Source organism: Megalobrama amblycephala, linkage group LG2 (assembly GCF_018812025.1).
Source record: "Megalobrama amblycephala isolate DHTTF-2021 linkage group LG2, ASM1881202v1, whole genome shotgun sequence".
NCBI lineage: Eukaryota > Metazoa > Chordata > Actinopteri > Cypriniformes > Xenocyprididae > Megalobrama > Megalobrama amblycephala.
Window position 1 is genome coordinate 52,396,878 of NC_063045.1, and position 23,059 is coordinate 52,419,936.

At 37.3% G+C, this 23,059-nt stretch overlaps 1 protein-coding gene across 14 annotated transcripts in view; it reads right to left on the reverse strand.

Moving 5' to 3' along the window:
* cux1a (cut-like homeobox 1a) overlaps positions 1–23,059 on the reverse strand; it is a 145,588-nt gene that overhangs the window by 51,296 nt on the left and 71,233 nt on the right. For all 14 annotated transcript variants that reach the window (XM_048180814.1, XM_048180809.1, XM_048180810.1 and 11 more), the window contains 5 exons: positions 13,468–13,546; positions 8,591–8,728; positions 4,687–4,849; positions 1,686–1,753; positions 1,525–1,591 (listed from right to left, as the gene is read on the reverse strand). In XM_048180814.1, the coding sequence (XP_048036771.1) occupies positions 1,525–1,591; positions 1,686–1,753; positions 4,687–4,849; positions 8,591–8,728; positions 13,468–13,546 (515 nt within the window). The remainder of the gene's footprint in view (positions 1–1,524; positions 1,592–1,685; positions 1,754–4,686; positions 4,850–8,590; positions 8,729–13,467; positions 13,547–23,059) is intronic.

The window sequence follows — 23,059 nt, forward strand, 5'->3', positions numbered from 1 at the left end:
AAATGAATACAACAAACCACGTCACAACGAGGACTTTATCGTATCAATTGCTGGGTTCAAAACCTGGCTCAACAAAATTGTACATCAAATATTTAAATGTCTTTTGACAGACTGTGATTGTCACATTATGCAGTAGTTTCACAGAAACAGCTGGTTAGGACATTATATTTGCTACTTGCATAAAAAAGACTTGGTATCTTTATATTTACCCTCTCATACGCAAGTAACGAGGTGACAAGGGTTTGCAAAACCCCTTTAAATCCCATTACGGTAAATTAAACTTGCATATTAAACTTGTTGTGATATCAACATTGTAATTTAGTTTTATATCGGCAGTAAAATCATCACCAATATACTGTGAAAAATGAGTCTTAATTCGTAAAGCAAAGAAAGCACTAAAGCAAATGCTAATAAAAGAAAGCTGGAGCACCAGGATGAGAAGCAGGTAAGAAATCTAATGGAGCGGAAACGTTTTACCTGCCACATTCTCTGTAAGAGTCCCCGGGAGAGACCGAGCGGATTGGAAACAGGCCAATGTTACTGAATGTCACAATGCATTTTTTGTGTGTGTCTTTCTTGGTTGCACGTACACAGTCATATTCAAATGTTTGTGCACAAGCAAGACAGTGAGATTTATCTTTTGTTAAGATTTGTGTCTGCAATGCTTGTGGAATAAATAAACCTCGCCGTGACCTTCCGGTTCGACGGCAGCTCACCGTGGTGGGTTTCTGAGCTAAAAAGAGTGGCTTCTTTGACTTCAAAGGTGCAGTGCTGGGGGTCTGGCATGGCAGGGTTTGGTTTGATCACAGGTAGTGTAATTACGCCACTCCCAGTGCAGAGATCTGCGCCGAAACAGCCCGCAGCAAGTGCACTCTGCAACAGGATGCATTCCTCAGTGACAGCAAGACAAGGAAATTGCCACCTAACCCCGACCACATGACAGGGAGAGAGCGAGCGAGCGAGCGGGGGAACGCACACATGCAGACGCACACAAACACACACGCATGACCCAGATCAAGGCAAACAGACACAATGCGCAAACAAAAGACGCATCTGAGCACGTATGTACACACTGATTCACCGCCTACAAAATGTCAGTCGATGGTACGAATCCCGTCATTATTGGATACTCAGAGCATCCGTGCGAGTTATGAGGATTGTGTCATCCATTATTCAGTCTCGTGTAGCCATGAAGGCAGCATGGGCGGGATGTGAGGACTATTGAATATCAAAACTTGTCCATGAATGAAGGTGTGATTTCACCACACTGTGTTTTCCCCCATAATCAAACCTGTCTGCAGTAGGATTATGAGCTGTTTTGGTGCGGATCAAAGGGGTGTGTGTGTTTGTCTGTGTCTGTATGGACACGCAAATGTGGGTAAATGTGTGTGCAAAGGTGAGACAAAGATGTAGCACGCCTAGCAAACAGTCGAGACAGTACGGAAGGGGGAATCCGAGCCACTTCGGCGCTAATCCACACCGTCTCCTGCTGCGTCCCCGTCAGAATGAAAACGGGTTACTCACTTTGCTGTGGATTCTTCATCGTATTTCGTCTTCAGTTCGTGGAGTTCTGCCTGAGTTGCTTCAAGTGCTGCACAACAAATGAAACGCATGTCAGTAAAAAGTGAAACTACATGTATGTAATTGCAAAAACACCTAATATGATGGTGAATGCATTAGCACACCTGTTTGTAAGGACTGTGTTTTCATGTCCAAGTCTTCTGTCCTTCCGTCCTGGCTCTGCTGTGGCTGACTGCATAGAGACATACAGAGGACAATTAAAACAACTGTTTCTCAACATGACAGAACAGTCACATTAACGCTGCAGTACTACAGTACAAACTGACATAATAGTGAATAATTCACTAGATGCACTGATATTATGTAACATTTTTAACGTTTAATGACTAAATATTTCCGACGTGGACGTATAGCTATATTTTTAAAGTGAGCTACCTAGTGAGCTGCCTACTGTATCGAGATTAGTGTTATTTTAGCATCATTGAGATACTATTAAAGTTTTTACTAAAGGGATAGTTCACCCAAAAATTTAAATTCTTTCATCATTTACTCACCCTTTTGTTGTTCCAAACCTGTATAAGTTTCTTTCTTCTGTTGAATACAAAAGAAGATATTTTAAAGAATGTTGGTAACAAGACAGTTGACGGTAGCCAATGACTTCCATAGTATTTTTTTTTCTCCCCTACTATGGAAGTCAATGGCTACCATCAACTCTCTGGTTACCAACATTCTTCAAAATATCTTCTTTTTAGTTCAACAGAAGAAAGAAACTCATACAGGTTTGGAACAACATAAGGGTGAACTAATCCTTTAATATTTTGAATTAGTTCAAATTTTTGTACATATATTTTACATTTTCATTTAAATTTTTGTTAAAGTTTTAATTTTGTTGTGTATTTTTGTAATTTTATTAGTTTTTTTTACATGTCTATATAGCTGGGGTTTTTTAGGTATTTTAATATATAAAAGAGCAATGTGGCAGCTGAATGAAATAAAATAAGTTTAGTTTGATTTTATTTCAGATAACATTTATTTTATTTTAAGTAACAAAAATGTTTCTTTTATGGTTTTAGTTAACTATAACCCTGATCAAGACAGCATTTTTGGCCATCACAGACACATTCAGTGCAACCATCATGTCGGAAAATGTTGTCTAGAATTCAGAATTTAGTTACAAAGACACCTATGCAGTGTTAATTTCGTTGACGAATAATTTTCGCCATAATTTTCGTCAACGACATTTTTTCACAGACGAAAACGAGACGATGACTAAATAAAAATGCGTTTTGAATGACTAAAACTATAACTCAATTCTACTCTAATTTTCGTCAACGGATAAAAACGAGACGAAAATGAAAGAGAGGGACAATTTGGGAAGATATCCAGTCAGGTCTGCTGTGTGGAAGACGCGCACATTTGAAGTGTAACGTGCTGTTCTAACCACGGGAAAAGCGGCGCTGTTGCGCCCTCTATAGGCTCGCGAAGCAGCACATCTGACTGCTGCACAATTAATGAATAGCGCACGTTTATGCCAAGAGATTGCTTATAAGCTAATGTTGATGAATTATGACAATGTTTACTACACAATGTTTATATTATAGTATGTTTTAGACGGTTGTAAGAACGCATATTTTATCTCCCTCATGAGCAGCCTGCTACAATGCAGACTGCAGACATTTCAGAATAAGAGTCACGGTGTATTTGAGTATGGTCAAAGACTATAGAATAACACAAGACATGTCACTCGTATTGTTTTGAATGGGAGAAAGTGTAACGCGCAATATGGCGGAATAAGTCCCGCCTTCTAAATAAGAGCCAATCGCCGACTGGTAAAGTCATCGCGTCACTTCAGCGGCCGTTAGAATCACCGGTTTCTATAGAAACATTCAGACGCGCGCCTCCGAAGAGGGTTTGCGCATGCGCATTAGCTTGATCCAGCCTGAAAAATAGTTTTTTTTGGTCATGATTCGAGCGTTTAGAAACTAAATTTATGAGCCGGTTGTTGTTAGATTTCATTGGTGATTTCAAATATGAAATTTAATCGTATGGTTGGTGAACAGTTTTGGAGAATTTGATGTTTCCCCTTCAAAGAGATTGCATGATGCCCAGGATGCCCGAGAGGCGTTTCAAAGATGGCCGCCGAGTGAAATGACTTGTCTTAAAGGGACTTTGGTATGGTTTATAATTATAATTTTTTCCTGGTCATTATTGTCATTTTGTTTACATAATAAACTGTATTTAATTTAATTTCTATTTAATTCACAGTAAACTACTGTATCTTCTGTCATAGGAAGGAAAGACATTATTTGACACATTATTCAATATATTTTACAAGTATAAGGGTTATTATAGTTAACTAAAACCATAAAAAAACTTCCTTACTTGAAATAAACGTTAACTAAAATAAAAAAAAAATAGCCTATATATAAAAATGTAAACTTATTTTCTTTCATCTAGTTTACAAGCTTTAGCTTAACCTCATGTACTACACTAACAAAAATAAAAAATAATAACAAAACAACAACAACAACAACAACAACAACAAAACTATATAGACATTTAAAAGCAAAAACTAAAAAACATAAACACCAAAAATTACTAAAACTTTTAACTAAACTTGCTATGGCGAGTAAAGTACAGTTGGTTTTCTTAAGTGAACAGAAACAGTTTGGAGAATATCAGATGTATATCAGTGTATTGGATCTGTGTATTGTTAGAGAAATGCTTACTTAATGAATTACAATTTAACTAAATTAGATTTTAGTTGACAATCTACTGTTGATTTAGTCGACTAAAATCTTTTGATATTTAGTCGACTAAAACTAGACTAAAACTAAAACAATTTCTGATGACTAAAATATGACTAAAACTAAATGGAAATTTGCTGTCAGAATTAACACTGCACCTATGATTCACAAAAAATGACCTAGATGTCAAAAAATGCTGATTACAACTGAGAATATAGTTTTTCTAGCTCTGCATTTATAATCTCATTATGATTTCTTTGCTGATTCTGTTTTTCAGCATGTCATTTCAACGCACTTATGATGCTCACGATTGCTGTCTAGGCAGGCAGCTCACTGGGTTTTGAAACACAGCCTATGAATTCATAACGTAAACATGATGATTAATGTAGTATTGTATTTGTGCAATGATCAGGCTAACCTCTCCTTGTCTGCATAGTTGTTAGGAAGGTTTTCCCCTCTGCTTTCCCTCTCTTCTTTTCCTGATCGGTCCTGGTTCTGATCAAGAGCTTCCTCTGTGTTCTTGGCCTGCAGAGAACGCTCATACTGCTCCAGCTTCTCTTTAAGTGCTTTAATAGTGACTTCTGCAGGAGAGAAAGAGAGTGATCAGGGCATTAAAAAGAAAGACAGTAGAGGTCTATGGATGTGTGTGGTTTAGTTTTTGTCTACATTGTGGGGGCCAAATAGTAAAACCTAAAACCCGCCAAGAGGAAAACCACTTAATAAACATACTAAATTATATCTTTAAGGAACAATTCACCCGAAAATGAAAAATCTGTCATCATTTACTCACCCTCAAGTCAAGTCCAAACCAGTATAACGTTCTTTCTTCCATGGAAGACAAAAGGAGCAATAAAGACTGTGACAAGTACAATGAATGGGAACTGAAGCTTCAAAAGGACACAAAGCACCATAAAAGTATCATAAAAGTAGTTCATACGACTATATTCCAAGTCTTCTGAAGCAATATGACAGCTTTGTGTGAAAACAAACCGAAATTTAAGTAATTTCTCACTGAAAATCAGACTCAATGATCCAGCCTTAGCAGTTTTCAAGGTAACAGCCCACTTGAGGAAAGATCATCAGTGAATAATGTCTTATATTTCAGTCTGTTTCTCAAGCAAAGCTACTGTATGACTTTAGAAGACTGTGAATCCACCACGAATCATATGAGCCACTTTTATCATACTTTTATGGTGCCTCTGCATCATTTTTGAAGCCCGAAAGCTCAAAACCTAATTCATTGTTATTGCACTGAAAAGAATGACCAGCACATTCTCTGAAATTGCTTGCTTTCGCACGCGTTTGACATGGCATGAGGATGAGTAAATGACAAAATTTTCATTTTAGGGTGAAATGTTAAATTCATTCATTTCTTTATATTCATTTATTTAGGTTTAGGGTAAGAAGATAGAAAATTTCATTAACTCAGTATATATCCAAAAAAAAAAAAAAAAAAAAAAACAGAAGTCAAGGGAAAGTCCCCACCACAATAGAAAAATTTGTGTTTTGCATACCTACACACACATCCACACAAAATATCCCTGATAGAGAGCTTTTTCCTCCTCTCTCCGTCTCCTGCACAGCCATCTGCGGTGATTTAAACTCCACCACTTCAGTGCTGACACATAATCAATGAGCAGCAGTCCCACAAGAGCCCTTTTAGACCCTTAAATGCTAAACTGGACTTTAAACACTGGGAGACTGGAGGATCACTGACCTGAGAAAGATCAGCGTGTAGAATAGGAAGGATTACCTAGCGGACCGCTCAGATGGAAACACAACTGTGTGTGTACACGTATACGTGTGTCTGTGTGAGAGAGGTCGCATGTGGTGGTACCTACGGCTGGTGTGGGACAAATGAAATATTGCCGTTATTGGACTGCATCGATTAGGGGAATTCCACAGACCGTGAGGGAGTGATCTTTCCCTCTTGTTTACGTAAAAAAAAGAAAAAACGGGAAACGTCTGGCTGAAACAGCAGCAGGACAGAAATAGAGCTCAGATGACTACAGCTCATTTGAACAAAAATAGGGCCCCATCTATATGGGTACACTTATGCGGCCTGCCAACATGACATATGAATAACTCATTTCATTTGCTAGGTACAGATAAATCCTGTTTTACAAAATGAGAATGCTTGCAAACAGCATTTAAATTCCATGTTGTGACAATTTTGAGTGGAACAATATTACAGTTAGTAATGTAGTGATAGTTAATAAAAATTTATGTTATCCATCAGGATTGGATTGAGAAAAGTAGGCTATGAATGAATGGTCAATGAATATTGAATATATATATATACACTGTGTGCAGAATTATTAGGCAAGCTAACTTTCTGATCATATTTTTTTTCCAAACACATTTTACCAATTTCAATCCACATCAATCTTAATAACTACTATTAATAATGTTTTTAATCATTTATAAGTGATATATAATTGTTCATGAAGGCTGGAAATGAAAAATGCCTTATATTCAGGTGTGCAGAATTATTAGGCAGGTTTGCTTTTACAGGCAAAATGAGCCAAAAAAGAGATTTAACTTAGACTGAAAAGTCAAAAATGATTAAATACTCACGAGAAGGACGCAATATTAATGCAATACTAGAAATTGCAAAGTTAAAGCATGACCAAGGGACAGCAAAATGCTCATTGGGTCAGCGGGGTCATACAAAAACAGGTGGAAAAGAAAAGACACATGTTAACTGCAAAAGAGTTAAGAATTAAGGTGAAGAGTTAAGTGTGAAACCATCAGGAACCTTTTAGACTCCAGCGCCACCATTTTCCAGAACTGCAACCTACCTGGAGTCTCCAGAAGTGCAAGGTGTCTCAGAGACTTAGTTAGGTTAGCTAAAGAATCCTAAAAAATGACCCGCTCTTAATAAGAATCACAAGCTGAAGTGTTATAAAATACATGAAGACTGGGTTTTTATCGGCCTTATAGACAGACAGATTGAGAGTGACTCCTGAAGGACCAGCACCACATCCTCTTTTACCACTGTTTGAAGAATTTATCTTCCAGAATCTGGCAGTAAGTTTTGGAAGATCATTTTTAGTCCATCTCTGCAAGACGGACATTTCAGGATAAGAGAGGGACTAAAAGTAAACTCCCACACCTTACTGCCAGATTTTGGAAGATAAATTCTTCAAACAGTGGTACAAGAGGATGTGGTGCTGGTCCTTCAGGAGTCACTCTCAAGCTGTCTGTCTATAAAGCCTATAAAAACCCAGTCTTCATGTATTTCACAACATTTCAGCTTGTGATTATTATTAAGAGCGGGTCATTTTTTAGGATTCTTTAGCTAACCTAAGTCTCTGAGATCCTGACACCTTGCACTTCTGGAGACTCCAGGTAGGTTGCAGTTCTGGAAAATGGTGGCGCTGGAGACTAAAGGGTTCCTGATGGTTTCACACTTAACTCTTCACCTTAATTCTTAACTCTTTTGCAGTTAACATGTCTTTTCTTTTCCACCTGATTTTGTATGACCCCGCTGACCCCATGAGCATTTTGCTTTCCCTTGGTCATGCTTTAACTTGCAAATTCTAGTATTGCATTAGTATTGCGTCCTTCTCGTGAGTATTTAATAATTTTTGACTTTTCAGTCTAAGTTAAATCTCTTTTTTTGGCTCATTTTGCCTGTAAAAGCAAACCTGCCTATTAATTCTGCACACCTGAATATAAGGCATTTTTCATTTCCAGCCTTCATGAACAATTATATATCACTTATAAATGATTAAAAACAATATTAATAGTAGTTATTAAGATTGATGTGGATTGGAATTGGTCAAATGTGCTTGGAAAAAAAATATGATCAGAAAATCAGCTTGCCTAATAATTCTGCACACAGTGTATATATATATATATATATATATATATATATATATATATATATATATATATATATATATACTTATTAGGGGTGTAACAATACATGTATTCGTCCAGAACGGTCACGGAACGGACGTCATGGTTTGGTGCATGCAATCAGACGATGAATACAGTCAGTCACTGTATGACCAGTGAGATGTTCAGTTTTGCACCAAGCCTGAATGGGTGGGGAGAACATCATTGAATCAGTAAAATTATATATATATATATATATATATATATATATATATATATATATATATATATATATATATTTTTTTTTTTTACTGATTCAATGAAGTTCTCCCCAACCATTCGGGCTTGGTTACATCATACGCATTACATCTGGTTGCATTTCATTCATACGCGAAGAAAGTTGTACATATTTAGTTTTGTGGGAAATTTGTTTTGTTTTTCCATCATTTCAAAAAGCACTGAAAGGCTGGGGTGGTTACCTTGGTTTTTAACCTCTGCGATTTCGCGTTCGTACTCTTGTAGTGTATCTTTGAGCCTCTGGTTTTCTGTCTCTAAGTCGTGCATCTTCCGAACAGTCACCTGGAGTTGCTGAGCTGCCTCCAAAGCTGAGACAGGATCTGAAACACACATCCACACACACGGGTCAGAATATCGCGTGTACCGCTTTCAGAGCAGGTCAAAGGTTTGATTCAGTGAGCGAGAGCTGTGTATGGAGATCAGCGTGGGCTAGTCTATGTGCAGTGTGCAGCTTGATTAAATACCTAAAACAGTTTTTGCATTTTTGCGGATTGCCAACCGCAGCTAAAAATGTTAACTAGGAAAACAAACCAAGCCAAAACACGCCAATAAATCCACACTATTCTCCAGCGCCTCGGTTAACTTCTGCTCTGTTAAATCACAATAACAAAAAAGCACCAAAAAGAACCATGGTATTATCACTGATTTTGGATAGAGACCATGAAAGTACAGTGTTTTCTGGACACGTACCATGGCAATTCTAATTTGCTGCTAAAGCATGGCACTAACAACAGAGATTAAAAACAAAGATGCACACTTATTTTACACAATATTCACAAAAAACAACTTAACCTGATTATTTTTCAACAAAAAATAAATTAATTAAATGTCTCCTTTAAAAGGTAAAACTGAAAAACACTCAATCTGTGGAACCACCACAGTAAACTAAGGGCAGTTGCATTCTTAGTCAAATAAAACAAAATATATATATATATATATATATATATATTTTTTTTTTTTTTTTTTTTTTTTTACAAAAATAGAAATATTTCTATTTTACATTTAAAATACAAAAAAAATCTAATAAAATAATTTTGAAAAATATGAAACAATTAGGCTTACAAATTAGTCCACTCAATCAAATCCCGACAACAATCATAGTTTCATGACTGATGACAGAAAAAGCGTCCAAAATACACCACCAGCAGCAGGAATTTCAGGTTAGCAGGTTGTAAAAGAAGTTATACTAATTCATATTTGGCAGGGTGTTAATTTGTTGCTTTCATAAATGGAAGGCAATGTTAAGTGAAAGTGGGGGTCGAGCGCAGCGGTGGTGTGGGACCGGGGCCAGCCCTCCGCACTGAAGGACTAAGACATTCTGACACACACACACGCTTTTTCATCACTGTCTGTCCCCCTCAAATGCTAATTGCTATATGACTAATTATGGCCCTGTTCCCGTTGATTTTCCTTAATGAGACAGCCAAGTTAATTATGTAATCAAACTATTTTATTAGCCCCTGCGGAACATGAGAGCGCGAGAGAGAGCGAGCGTGAGTAAAAACGAAGAACGAAAAGCTGACAGAGATGAGTGTAAAACAAAACATGTCATTCCTGTACACGTTCTACGTGAAGCTACAGTCGAGATTGTGGTTTTCGGCACACATCCCTCCCTCCCCCTCTGTGCATTCTCAGCTGAAGGTACAGGAAACGCTGATGGGGTGTGTTATGTGTGATGTGCATGTGTGGTGTGTGAGAGTGTGTCATATCTAAAAACTGCAAGAGGAAGTCTGAATGATATGCTGTCATGGTGTGTTCCCTTTTGTAGCCGTGGCAACTGCCATTTCAGCTCAACTCAGCTTGATGGGTGGCCACGCGTGTCGCTCAATTCTGAACGTGACTGCCATGTGACTGAAATGACCAGCCAATTCAAATCTGATTTAAACAGGCACATCAATTTGGATGTGTGTCATTTGCTGTACAACACAACACAGCAAGCACAATCCGTTCAGTTAGGCTGTAGTCTAAAGCTAAACTGAAGTACTATGCTGCCTCGCCTCACCGAAAGAACCTAAAAAGGACAAGTGGGAATGTTTAGATCCTTTAAAATCTATTTTAGTAGAGGTATAGCATCTATGACACATATTCAATCTCTAAAAGCAAAAAAAAAAACAACATAATTAAAAAAAAACATTAAAATCACCATAGAGTTTTAAAAATGACAACTGTGTTTAATTGCAGGAGTGAACCCCCTAAATTAGTGTTAAAGTGTGAACAGAATACAGGAGTCAGTCCTGAATTTACAATGGCTGACTTGGTGACAATCATAGGGACGTTTTGGCACCTTGTAGGTGTAAACAGGAAAAATGGATGTACTATCTCCTGTCATTTGTAAGTAAACAACCATCAAAGTGTTTTTCAGGAGTGAATTTGGTTGTCACTCCTATACTAAATATTCAAACTCAGTGTGAACAGAACGCAAATAAAGAATTATATATAAGAATATTAAATATAAGAATTAAATAGAAAATATTTATGTGTGCATGTCTTTTATTATTATTAAAGTACTAGTATTTAATAATATTTTTAATTAACTTTTATTTTATATTTTCATTTTAATTTTAGTTTAGGTTTTAGTATTTTTATGTGATTTTGTGATGTTTTTATTAGTCTTTTTTCAATAATTCTATTTAGCTACTATTTCTATTTTCTTTTAAAGGTGCCCTAGATTATGTTTTTAAAAGATGTAATATAAGTCTAAGGTGTCCTCTGAATGTGTCTGTGAAGTTTCAGATCAAAATACCCCATAATTTTTTTTTTATTAATTTTTTTAACTGCCTATTTTGGGGCATCATTATAAACGCGCCGATTTGATGCTGCGGCCCCTTTAAATCCCGTGGTCCACGCCCACAGAGCTCGCGCTTGCCTTGAACAGTTCCTTAACAAAGTTTACACAGCTAATATAACCCTCAAAATGGATCTTTACAAAGTGTTCGTCATGCATGCGTCGGATTATGTGAGTATTGTATACTGTTATATTGTTTACTTCTGATTTTGAATGAGTTTGATAGCGCTCCATGGCTAACGGCTAATGCTACTCTGTTGGAGAGATTTATAAAGAATGAAGTTGTGTTTATGCATTATACAGACTGCAAGTGTTTAAAAATGAAAATAGCGACGGCTCTCTTGTCTCTGTGAATACAGTATGAAACGATGATAACTTTAACCACATTTAACAGTACATTAGCAACATGCTAACGAAACATTTAGAAAGACAGTTTACAAATATCACTAAAAATATCATGTTATCATGGATCATGTCAGTTATTATTGCTCCATCTGCCATTTTTCGCTATTGTTCTTGCTTGCTTACCTAGTCTGATGATTTGGTTGTGCAGATCCAGACGTTAATACTGGCTGCCCTTGTCTAATGCCTTTTAAAATGTTGGAAACGTGGGCTGGCATATGCAAATATTGGGGGCGTACACCCCGACTGTTACGTAACAGTCGGTGTTATGTTGAGATTCGCCTGTTCTTCGGAGGTCTTTTAAACAAATGAGATTTATATAAAAAGGAGGAAACAATGGAGTTTGAGACTCACTGTATGTCATTTCCATGTACTGAACTCTTGTTATTTAACAATGCCAAGATAAATTCAATTTTTCATTCGAGGGCACCTTTAAGATATATTTACATTTAATTTTATTTAGGTTTTATATAGATGGACGAAAATTGTTTTAATAGTTTTAGTTGATGGCAACAGTTTAAAATAAAACTATAAATAAAAATTAAAAAATGTGTGTGTGTGTGTGTGTATTGGGGCTAGTGAAAATATTTCTATTTTGGGGCTAGCCTGACTGAGCAAAGTGAAAAAAAGACAATCTTTACTGTTGAATCATGTCTCTGTTATTTTACATGGGTTTTGAAAGTGTCTCACTCACTGAGAATTCAGAACATTCATTTTTAATGGAATAAAAAAAATTATATATATATTTATTTTAATATATCAGTCACTGAACATTTCTGAACATTCCCGTTAACACACACCACAACGCTCAAACACATGCAGGCCTACACAGTGTACCAGTGTAACTATCACGAGATAATTTGTCAAGCTGTGATCACATTCACAGACACATAGACAGGACTGGACAAGCTCCAGATTTCACAGATAGAAACAGACATTCCCAGACTAGACCTCCCACTCCAACATCCTGCAACACACACACATACAAAACACTCTCAAAAACACATTATATACACATATAAAAGTAGTCAAATACACATGCACACACTTTCAAACACACAGACATGCCATTGAGTTGGCCCGGGATCTCCAGACCGCAGCATTGTGGTAATTTAGGGATGTACTAAGTAGTTGTGCAGGCAGACAGTCCAACTTGCTCCAACAGGCCCAGGCGGCACTGTCTGTCTGTCTGCCTCCCTGTCGCTCAACAGATGTGGGTGGAGCTAAACAGTTAGATTTGTTTGTGTGTGTGTGTGTGTGTGTGTGTGTAACTGTATGGGTGTTTGAAGGTTTCTCATGCTGATCCTGAAGTTCAGTTCAGCCAGAAGCCGGCTCTCTCGATATACCCCAGGGTCGCGCTTTTGCCTAACGGGTTTTGATACATTATCCACACACTCTCTGTGAACTTTTTTCAGTCTAGAGCAGAACTCTATCGAACAGCCGAGCTAAAGACGCTTCAAGATGTCACATGAACCTTTGCAGCACCATTAACTTATTATAGATCAGCGCAACAGAACATTACCATATAAAAACTGAGGATCAGGGGGCCATTATCTCACTGTTAGAAAGCCAATTCGGAAGATTAAAAGGTGTTCGTGGGGCAATGAATGCGGATTTTATTAGAATCCAAGTTTCTCCGCATGTGGGGTTTGGAACGGAGCAGGTCTCTAAAGCCGTAGAAGTCATTAAGACGGCCCGCGCATGCATGTGTGTGTGTTTTAGACACTAGAGACAGAGGTCTCATAAATATGACTGATGTGTTTACAGTATTCTCGCCTCAGTGAAACACTACAGCAGTGTGTGTGAGTGCATTTGTGTGTGTGTGTGTGTGTGTGTGCGTGAGCAGCCAGCTCAGAGTGAGCTGAGACATACCTGGGACATCGATTAATCTCTTGTACACGCTGAGGAAAGCAGCCTCTGATTCTTTACTTCTTTTACTCAAGGCGTCAATCTGAAAGAATGAGGGGAAAAACACAATAACTGAATCGTGCGTGCTTGGAACTGCAGGCTCAGTAATTGCATTAGCAACCAGGTTGAAATTTGCATACATTAGCAGCAGTGACGAGTCCATTAAAGATGGCCATATGGAAAACAGCCTAGGAAAAGAGATTTTGAACTCATATGTGCACATTATGTACATCACTTACCATCTATTCGACCTAAATAAAACAGCTAAGTGTACATAACCGTGACCCCTTTCATTCACACGCGGTAAATCATTCATTTTTTTGACGCGTGCGATATTTTTCCAAGTGCTGGGTCGAGGCATTTTGGGGGCATGCTTCAGGTGTATACGCTCGGGCCGTTTCTGGTTCGCTTTATATAGAAGGTAATTATCAGGTATAAATCCAAATCCCTGTGAGCATGAGATGACAGAAACAGGTAATGAGGGACTCTGATAATGAGAAGAACTTTTGGCCTTAATATAGAGCGCCGCAGACGCGTACGTATGGGCAAATTACATACTGTATCTGGGTTACGGCTCCCACTGCAAGGAGAGGCCTTCATCATTTCCTGAAGATAGATGGTTTTCAGAATGGTGGCCACAGTCACTGAGGTACCGCCCCCTAACTCAATCTAATTGTCAGTTTGCCAAAGGATGCATGATCACGGTCATAACAGATGTCAACAGAAGGCCATGCAGATTAAAATATGTGCTAAGATTTAATAAAAAATAATATTTCATAATTTTACAAAAATATTTCTACTCGATCATCACTGATAATGACAAGTCATCATGAAAAAGTATTTTACTTTTGTTAAACTTCCCTAATAATAATAAATAAATAAATAATAAAACTGATTATTTGAACAATTCTGTTTTCAAATTAAATAATTTAAATAATTTATATTTTAATTTAAAATAAATACAATTCAATTATGAATTAGCATGAAAAAGTGCATTATAAGAATGATTTCTTGGTACATTTTTAGTACTGGTATACTCCTAATGCAGATACATATACACAGGCAATATCACAGCATATATGAGAATATCACTGTCAATAACTATAGAATTAATAAGGAATCACTGAACTAAGCAGTAAGCCTCTGTTTTCCAGGGTCTCACTGGCACAGGTGACCTTACTGACCCTTCAGCGGTGATGTATGACAGCTGGAACAACCAATGCAAACCCAGTGCCATAACACACAATAGGGAAAGAAAGCGAGAGCGTGAGAGAGGTAAGGTAGTAATATAGGCTCTTCAGTTTATACAGCTCTAATAAAGACACTGATCTCTCTTAATCTGAATACACACACAGCTGTGGTGATTCTGGACAGATTATAATACATCATCCAACTGCCTTCTGTTATGGTTTGACCAAAAATACCCTGTTGATACCATCTTGTCAACATAGATGTTATTTTGCAATCGATTTCTATACATTTGACGTTAACAAGATGATTAAAAGAGGTTTACATGACAGCAAAGGTAATATTATAGTAAATATAGGGTAAATGAGCATCAACATAATTAATAGTAATTTAATATCAGCTGATATATCTCCTCCAATAGCAACTGATACATTTTTAAAAATCTTACAACTCCCTATCACAGTATTGAATAAAATAAGTTTATAAATTGCTCTCACCGACATTTTCTGCAATCTTTAATTTATTTTGGAGCTTGTCGCAATGCATTCTGGGACTGCTTTCTCCACAATGAGTCCAATTCTTGGCTAAAATGAGGTATCTTAGAAGGCAACATAATTAGGTGCCTAACTTTTGGGACAGCTTTTGATTTGGAACCAATACTGCCTCTCCCTAGGTCTTTCCACCAAATGTATAATTTCTCAAGTTGCTGACAACTGCATTTATCAGTGTCTTAAAAATGTGACAACCAAAGGCAGGAGAAACATCTTGGATCGACACATCAGAGTGATTGTCTTCAGTAGGGTGTGGTGAACCACATATAGAAATTATAAAATGCCATGACAGCACTTTTCCCACTGTGCAACTCAGATGATGACAGCGTACTGATGACAGCGTGCTGTAGAACCAGCATGCAGCCTGGCTCAACTGGGCCAAATCTAACAAACTGGGTCAAACCTGACAGGAAACAAGGACCCAAATCAGTACGGCCTGTATACAGTAATGTAGGAGCTGCTAAAAACTGAACCAAATCTTTACCTAACTTAACCCGAGTTCTACATTCTAAAAGCTGGAGCAAAGTCCTGGAAAATCCTAGGACACAGAACCAGATTTTTCAGTATTCCAGAACTCTTAAGATTCTAGAACTCAGTGTTATAACTGTTGATGAAACAAAAATTAAATAAATAAAAAAAAAATTGACGTGTAGTATATACAACATTATGAACATGGTGTATTAAAAAACCTTCACTAGTTAACACATTACTAGATACTACTTAGCACTACTAAATATTAAAAGACTGAAATTAGAATACAAAAAAAACTAAAAGTACATTTAAAAGATTATAATAACCCAGCTTGAATCCTGAAAGGCTTTTTCACCATTCTTGGACTCAGAACTTGAAAGAGTTCTTCAAATTCATGCTGCGTTTACCGTCATTTTGGTTCTTTTTACATTATGTCACAATGGCCACGCAAGAGTGCTCATAAAATTCAGAAGAATTCCAAGTTGTAATTAAAAGTTTAACTAAGACGCAAGCAGTTTTTACAAGTCAGGAACTTGTAATTATGGTAATTTTGATATGACGTGGATGCTCCTCCAAGGTTCTTCAATATACTAGAGCTCAAATCCAGAAAGAGTTCTTGCAAGTGGCAGTCTTTCTGAACCTCACCAAAACGGCAGTACCCCACACCCAAAAACAATGTGGTCTGAATCAACAGTATTGCTTTTATCCATTAAGAAAATGTTGAACTCCTGTGCTGTTTACATGTTCACAAGTGTTGTGTGTTTGGTCTTCCAGCAGCGGAACATCAAATAAAAGCTGTAAATCTGCAGCCCTGAGACTGCTGGCCTTGATGGATGGAACAGGGCAGTTGCCACTGTAAATATCCAACATGTAACAGACTTTTCACTCCTATGGGAAAGAAATTAAACATTTTCAGATGTTTCTTGCCGGAAAACATCTGGATCGGCCCAGGCAGGGCCAAGTTCTGCAGCCCTCTTGCAGATGGAGCAATTAAACTTGTCTCTGTTTCTCTCTCTCTCTTGCTCGGCACGGGTCCACGTCTACCCCTGAAATCCAGCAGGAACCAATGTCAATTTTTAAACTCTCAGAGCTCTGAACCAGACAGAGCACAGCCATGAGGTTAAGAGACCGTAAGGCTGCCTAGAAGCAGGCAGAAGCGGCATGCGTGACTTTGTGGATATCATCGCAGCTCAGCGTAGATTATCTGCTCTTCTCTTACTCTGCTACCAGCTCAATCTGACGGCCAGGGCATCTGGCATCATCATGCTGCGGGACTTACACACAAAGTCATGCAAACAGCCTCAGACATTATACCCATCAAATAAACACATGCAAATGGCCACATATAGGGAAGACCTGGGTTAGCTGACATGCAAAGAAGTTTACAAAAGTTTTTTAGGGGAAAGGAAATGAATAGTTTTATTCAGAAAGGATGCATTAAATTGATCAATAGTGAAAGTAGAGACATTCATAATGTTACAAATGTTTTTTCTTCAAATAAAGGCTGTTCTTTCGAACTTTCTATTCATTATAGAATCTTGCAATAAAATGCATCACGGTTTCCACAAAAATATTAAGCAGCACAACTATTTTCAACATTGGAATGATATTATAATATGAAATGTTTTTTGACCACCAAATCAGCATATTAGAATGATTTCTAAAGGATCATGTGACACTGAAGACCGGAGTAATGGCTTCTGAAAATTCAGCTTTGCCATCACATCAATTTTTAATTTACATTATAAAATGTATTATTACAGAAAATAGTCTTTTGAATTGTAATATTTCAAAATATTACTGTTTTTTTCTGTATTTTTGATAAATAAATAAACGCCACGGAATAAAAATAAGGATAATTGCGACTTTTTATCACACAATTCTGACTTTTTTCTCACAATTAAATATATTTTATAATTGTGATATAAACTCGCAATTGCGTGATATAAAGTCAGAATTCCGAGATATAAACTCAAAATTGACTTATAAAGTCAGAATTGTGTGATAAAGTCGCAATTGCGTTATAGTTATAAAGTCAAAATTGCAATATAAACTCGCAATTGCGAGTTATAAAGTCATAATTGCAAGTTATAAACTCAAAATTGAGAGTTATAAAGTCACAATTGCGTTATAGTCTCTTTATAACATGCAATTATGACTTTATATCACAATTCTGACTTTTTTTCTCGTAATACTGACTTTACAACTCACAATTCTGACTTTATATCTCACGATTCTGACTTTATAACTCAATTTTGAGTTTATATCTCGCAATTCTGACTTTATAACTCGCAACTGCGAGTTTATATCACACAATTGTGAGAAAAAGTCAGAATTGTGAGATAAAGAGTCGCAATTACGTTTTTTAATATTTTTTTCAGTGGCAGAAACAAGCTTCCATACAAAAGAGACCTCTTTTAAAAATATAAAAATAAAATGTTAAAAAAGCACCGACCCCAAACTTTTGAACGGTAATTTATATCTCAATGCTTTTTTTGTAGACTTTAAGGTGTGTCTCTATACAGAAATAACCTACCCTGAGAAACATTCACTGGAGTAAGAAGTGTGACAGCACACACATATGTACACGCAAACACACACACACACTCACTCACTCACACACACACAATCAGTTCCGCCCCTTTGAACCACACAATATACAGCCTATCTGGTGGCATCAAAAGCATGCCAGTTTAAACAGCGTTATTCCCTTACGGTCCAGCCGGAACAGGGATTGAGAAGGGTGGGGGAAACAGTTATAAATAGCTCTTGTTTCTGTGGGGGAGCACAGACTTGGCACTGCTGATAGCAGAGGCAGAAAACTCCATCAGCTCTACTGACCTGCATCGCCCTCAAACATATTTGACCCTTGAGTTTTTCTTAGTTCTCTTTTTGTTTCATTTTGCCTCTTTTATTAGGCGGAGTGTGGCAGGAAATTATTTGTGAGAGAAAGCAAGGGTGCACATTGCAGACTCGAACCTGTCATCCACATGAGCACCAAGGCTCCGAGCACAACCACCAACCACTGCACCACAGATCTAACTCTGACTTATTCATAAGTGCAGTGGGGAACCTACATCACCTGCATAAGCACCAATGCTAAAAGTGTCAAAGAAAATGCATCCAAACGGAGGCTGAATATCTACATTTGCAACCTACACGCATACACTAACTTTGTTTGCATGCATACATAGACAGTTCAGATTCATCCACCACTTGATCCGAACTCATTTATCTGAGCTGCCACTAACCTCCTCTCTCCTCAGCACTTGGCCATGTTCAGCATCTGCAGACTCCGGCCCTCTAAAATTAGTGCACAATTACGTCAAATCAATACTGACTTCCAAATTTGTAGAACTTCCATGGCACTCCGTAAACGGCTGCCAGAGTGATTAGCTCTCTTCACAGAGATCTTTGCTGGCGGGTCAGCTTACTCTCTCCCTCTCTCCGTCTTGCACTCTTTCTTTCAGAATGCTGAATTTTCCACTTTGTAATGACGATTATTTATTATCAAAATGAAGCTTGAGATAAGAAGCTAAAAGGGGGCTTTTTTCTTGCACTTAAAAAGGCAAAATAACATTGAACTACACATACACTCTTAGGAGTCCAAATAATTTGAGTAGTTTTTACATAAAAGTTTCAGATAAAAAGAAAATCTGAATTAAGGACCACTAAAAAAAAAACAACAACAACAAAAAAAACAAGAACATACTGAATGTAATGTTTATAAATAAACTAAAAAATAAAAATAAGACCATTGGCTATATCACTTGTTAAAAACAAGGACACCAATTGAGCCAAGACCACACAAAAATAGATAGATAAAAACAAAAAATAAAATAAAATAAAATAAAATAAAATAAAATAAAATAAAATAAAATAAAATAAAATAAAATAATAAACAACTGGCTATACCACTTAAAATGTGCTATCCTTTGGTCATGTCCTATTTCGCCTAGGGCACCAAATGAACAAGGAACATCTCAAGTTCCCTCACAAAAAAATTAAATAAATTAAAATATGAGGCTGGAAGCTACTATACATCAAGTCTCCTCGAACATCTGTAACATATGACTTGTGGCTATAAATGAGCAAAAAAAACTCTTTACAATTAAGTACAGTAACCCCCCCCCCCAAAGTCTATGATTTACACATACACACACACATGCGTGTGCAACCCCAAACAGGGCCCCAGCCGCGTGCTATGTACAGCTCCCTATTGTACTCTCATTTCCTGACAGGAAAAGAGGAGGCTCTCGCTCTCTCGAACGAAAAAATGACATGTGGTAAGGACTCTGCACTGACCCACGAGATCTGCGTCGGTCTGACTCAAACGTGCTATTTTAACAAACCCACCGTTACAGGAAAACGGAAGATAGAAATTAAACAGAAAAAATCATTCACCCGTTGCAAACGGCTGTATTCACTGGTCTGTCTGCCATTATGAATTATATATGTGCTCTATCTTTTTTGTTTAAAATTGGTGCTGTAAAATTGAAGTCTCTTTGTCTATTTTAAGATTTAATAGACGGTCAGACTGACAAGACAAAACACAAGCGATCCCATCCCTCCCGCCAATTATCGTCAAATAGCTGACGTCTGAGAAACATGCCCCAAAAAAGTACATTTCTGGTCAAGTCAAGCTGTTTTTGTCAAGGTTGGGCACTGTCAATAAGGAAATATTTCACAACTAAAAAATAATAGACGGTTTAAAACGATTTCGCTGTTAGAGTGGTGGGATGGGGATTTATTTTTAACCAAGCAGAGATTTGAAGTGGGGCGACTACCTCCGTTAATGACAGGCTAGTCCTCGAGAACACAGCTCCGAAACCACAATGAGCTATAATGGAGCAGTTAGCCAGAGGTACTGGCTAATGAGAGGAGAACAGGGAGCCACTACTCACAGCCCGCACTTCATCAAAGTTACATACAGCACAGAAGAGCAGCGTCTCGCTGCGCTTCGAGCCCCTCGACAGCCTCTTAAAGCAAGGTGCTGCTGAAGGCCTTCAAACGCTGCATTACATATACAGAAATATACTTTAACGGATACTGGAAGTGCTTTTGAGGTCAAAGGAAAGGAAAATTGACACATACTTCTCACTTTCCTTCTCTTTTATTATTTTGGGCCACTTCATTAGACAGAATAGTGAAAGAGGAGCAGAAAATTATTGAGGGAAATAGAGGAATTGGGACGTCACAGTCGCCCTTTTTCCACCGTAAAAGTGCCAGTGATGATTCCATGCAAAAACTGAAAAATGGATGGAAAAAAACAGCCTGGAAAAATAGGCAAAAAACTGCAGGTCTGGATTTGACAAAGTCAGTAACTGATTATAGGGGTTGTTCATTATGATTTCACTTTTTTTAACTTAGGCTGGTGTGTAATGTTGCTGTTTGAGCATAAACAACATCTGCAAATTTACGACGCTCAAACTTCAATGCAAAATTAGATATTTTCTTTTAAAGAATTTGCTGTTTAAGGACTACAACAAACAGCTGGTAGGGACTACAACGACCTTATTCCCGGGTTGGTGACATCACTAACCCTAAAATTTACATAAACCCCACCCCTGAGAACACGCAACAAAGGGGGTGAGGCCATGTTGGGCTGCTTTAGAGAAGAGGAAGAGTTGTTGTAGTAGAGTGTTGTTGCCATGTTGTCATTTTACACCGGACTGCTTCACAAACGAGGGTGAATTCAATGCTGGATTTGCACAAAAGATTAACATGACGGCACAAGCTAGTCGATGAGTTGAATCAACTCCACAGCAACTACATAAATTTATCCACTAACCGTTCAGAAATGTCCAGATGCATTCTAAAAGTTCCTGAGTCTCTCCATCAGTGTCTGACTCCAGTTTGATCGATGTAAGGCTGAACACCGTTACTGACGATCATTTTGGCTGCGTGAGATTCTCCAGCTTTGTTGTTGAGCAATCGAAGCGTGAGCTGTTAAAGCTCCGCCCTCTTTTGGAAAGAGGACCAGGAGCAGCAGCTCATTTGCATTTAAAGGGACAAACACAGAAACTGCGTGTTTTTGCTCACACCAAAATAGGGGAAATTTGACAAGCTATAATAAATGATACGTGGGATATTTTGAGCAGAAACTTCAGACGCATCCTGGGGACACCAGAGACTTATATTACATCTTGTAAAAGAGGCATAAGGAGGTATTAAGGAGGTATAAAATATTCTATAAAAACAGTCCGGCTAATATGCCCATAGGTGATACCAAAAGCACAACCATATTTTTGGACATATTCAAATATCTCAGAATTCACTGAACAAAAAGTAAAATAAAATAAATAAATAAATCAAGTAAAATATCAAATAAAACACAAATATCATCTTTTTGAAGTACCTTGGGGTACCATATAAATATTATTCAGCATCCTGGTTTTATGACAATTATATAAAATTATATAAAAATGGGTGGGCTGAACTCATGATTGGTTGGGCCTGTACAACATAAACAGAGCCAAAGAGACATTCTAAACCCATGTTTTGAAGAATCTGGCAGTTAAATACCCTACAAACCTCTAATATAATCATGTGAAAGGCCTATTGTTTAAAAGCAGCTATTTTATGAATATCTTTTCAGATAATTTAACATTATTAGCATAGAAGTGCAGGAAACACTTCATAGTTCTCATACTTGAGTTGCTGTTAACTAAGAGATTGAAAAACACTTATAGCGAGTTATTCAGCGCAGCAGGTTATTCAACCTAATCAAACTCGGTTTGATATCACGCAACAGTACAACTAATTGACTGAATTACCAAGGAACATTAGGTGTAACTCTTTTAGCAAAATACAGCCTGCATTGGGCTAAAATAGATCTTAATTAACTTAAAGAATGTTTTAAAAAGGTAGGGCTCAAAACAAAACTCAGTCAAAATCCTTCTATTATTTTTATTATGATGATGATATTTTAAATCTGTGCTGCAGAGGGCATTTGAATATCTGCGTGCTGTCATATTGAATGGTAATGCACATTACTTATGGAACACAGCACCATGTCCCAGTTCTCAACTATCAGCAATGGCCACCAAGGAGACAAGTCAAAGAAAACACAGCTTCATTCCCTGAGAAGAACTGGTGAACTCTTATTTTACATCATTTTTAAACAAATATGAAATGCGATGATAAATTTACTATAGCAATATTGGTGTGCTTGTAAAATTATAAATGCTTTTTGCCAATAACTTTAGTGTAGTCTAAAGATCAACAATAATGTTTTTTTTTTTTTTTATAAACTGGTGCGTCACAGCAAATTCATCTGTGATATTTGTCAAATCCATGCTCCCATCTATCTATCTACACACACAGACACACAGAGAGAGAGAAAG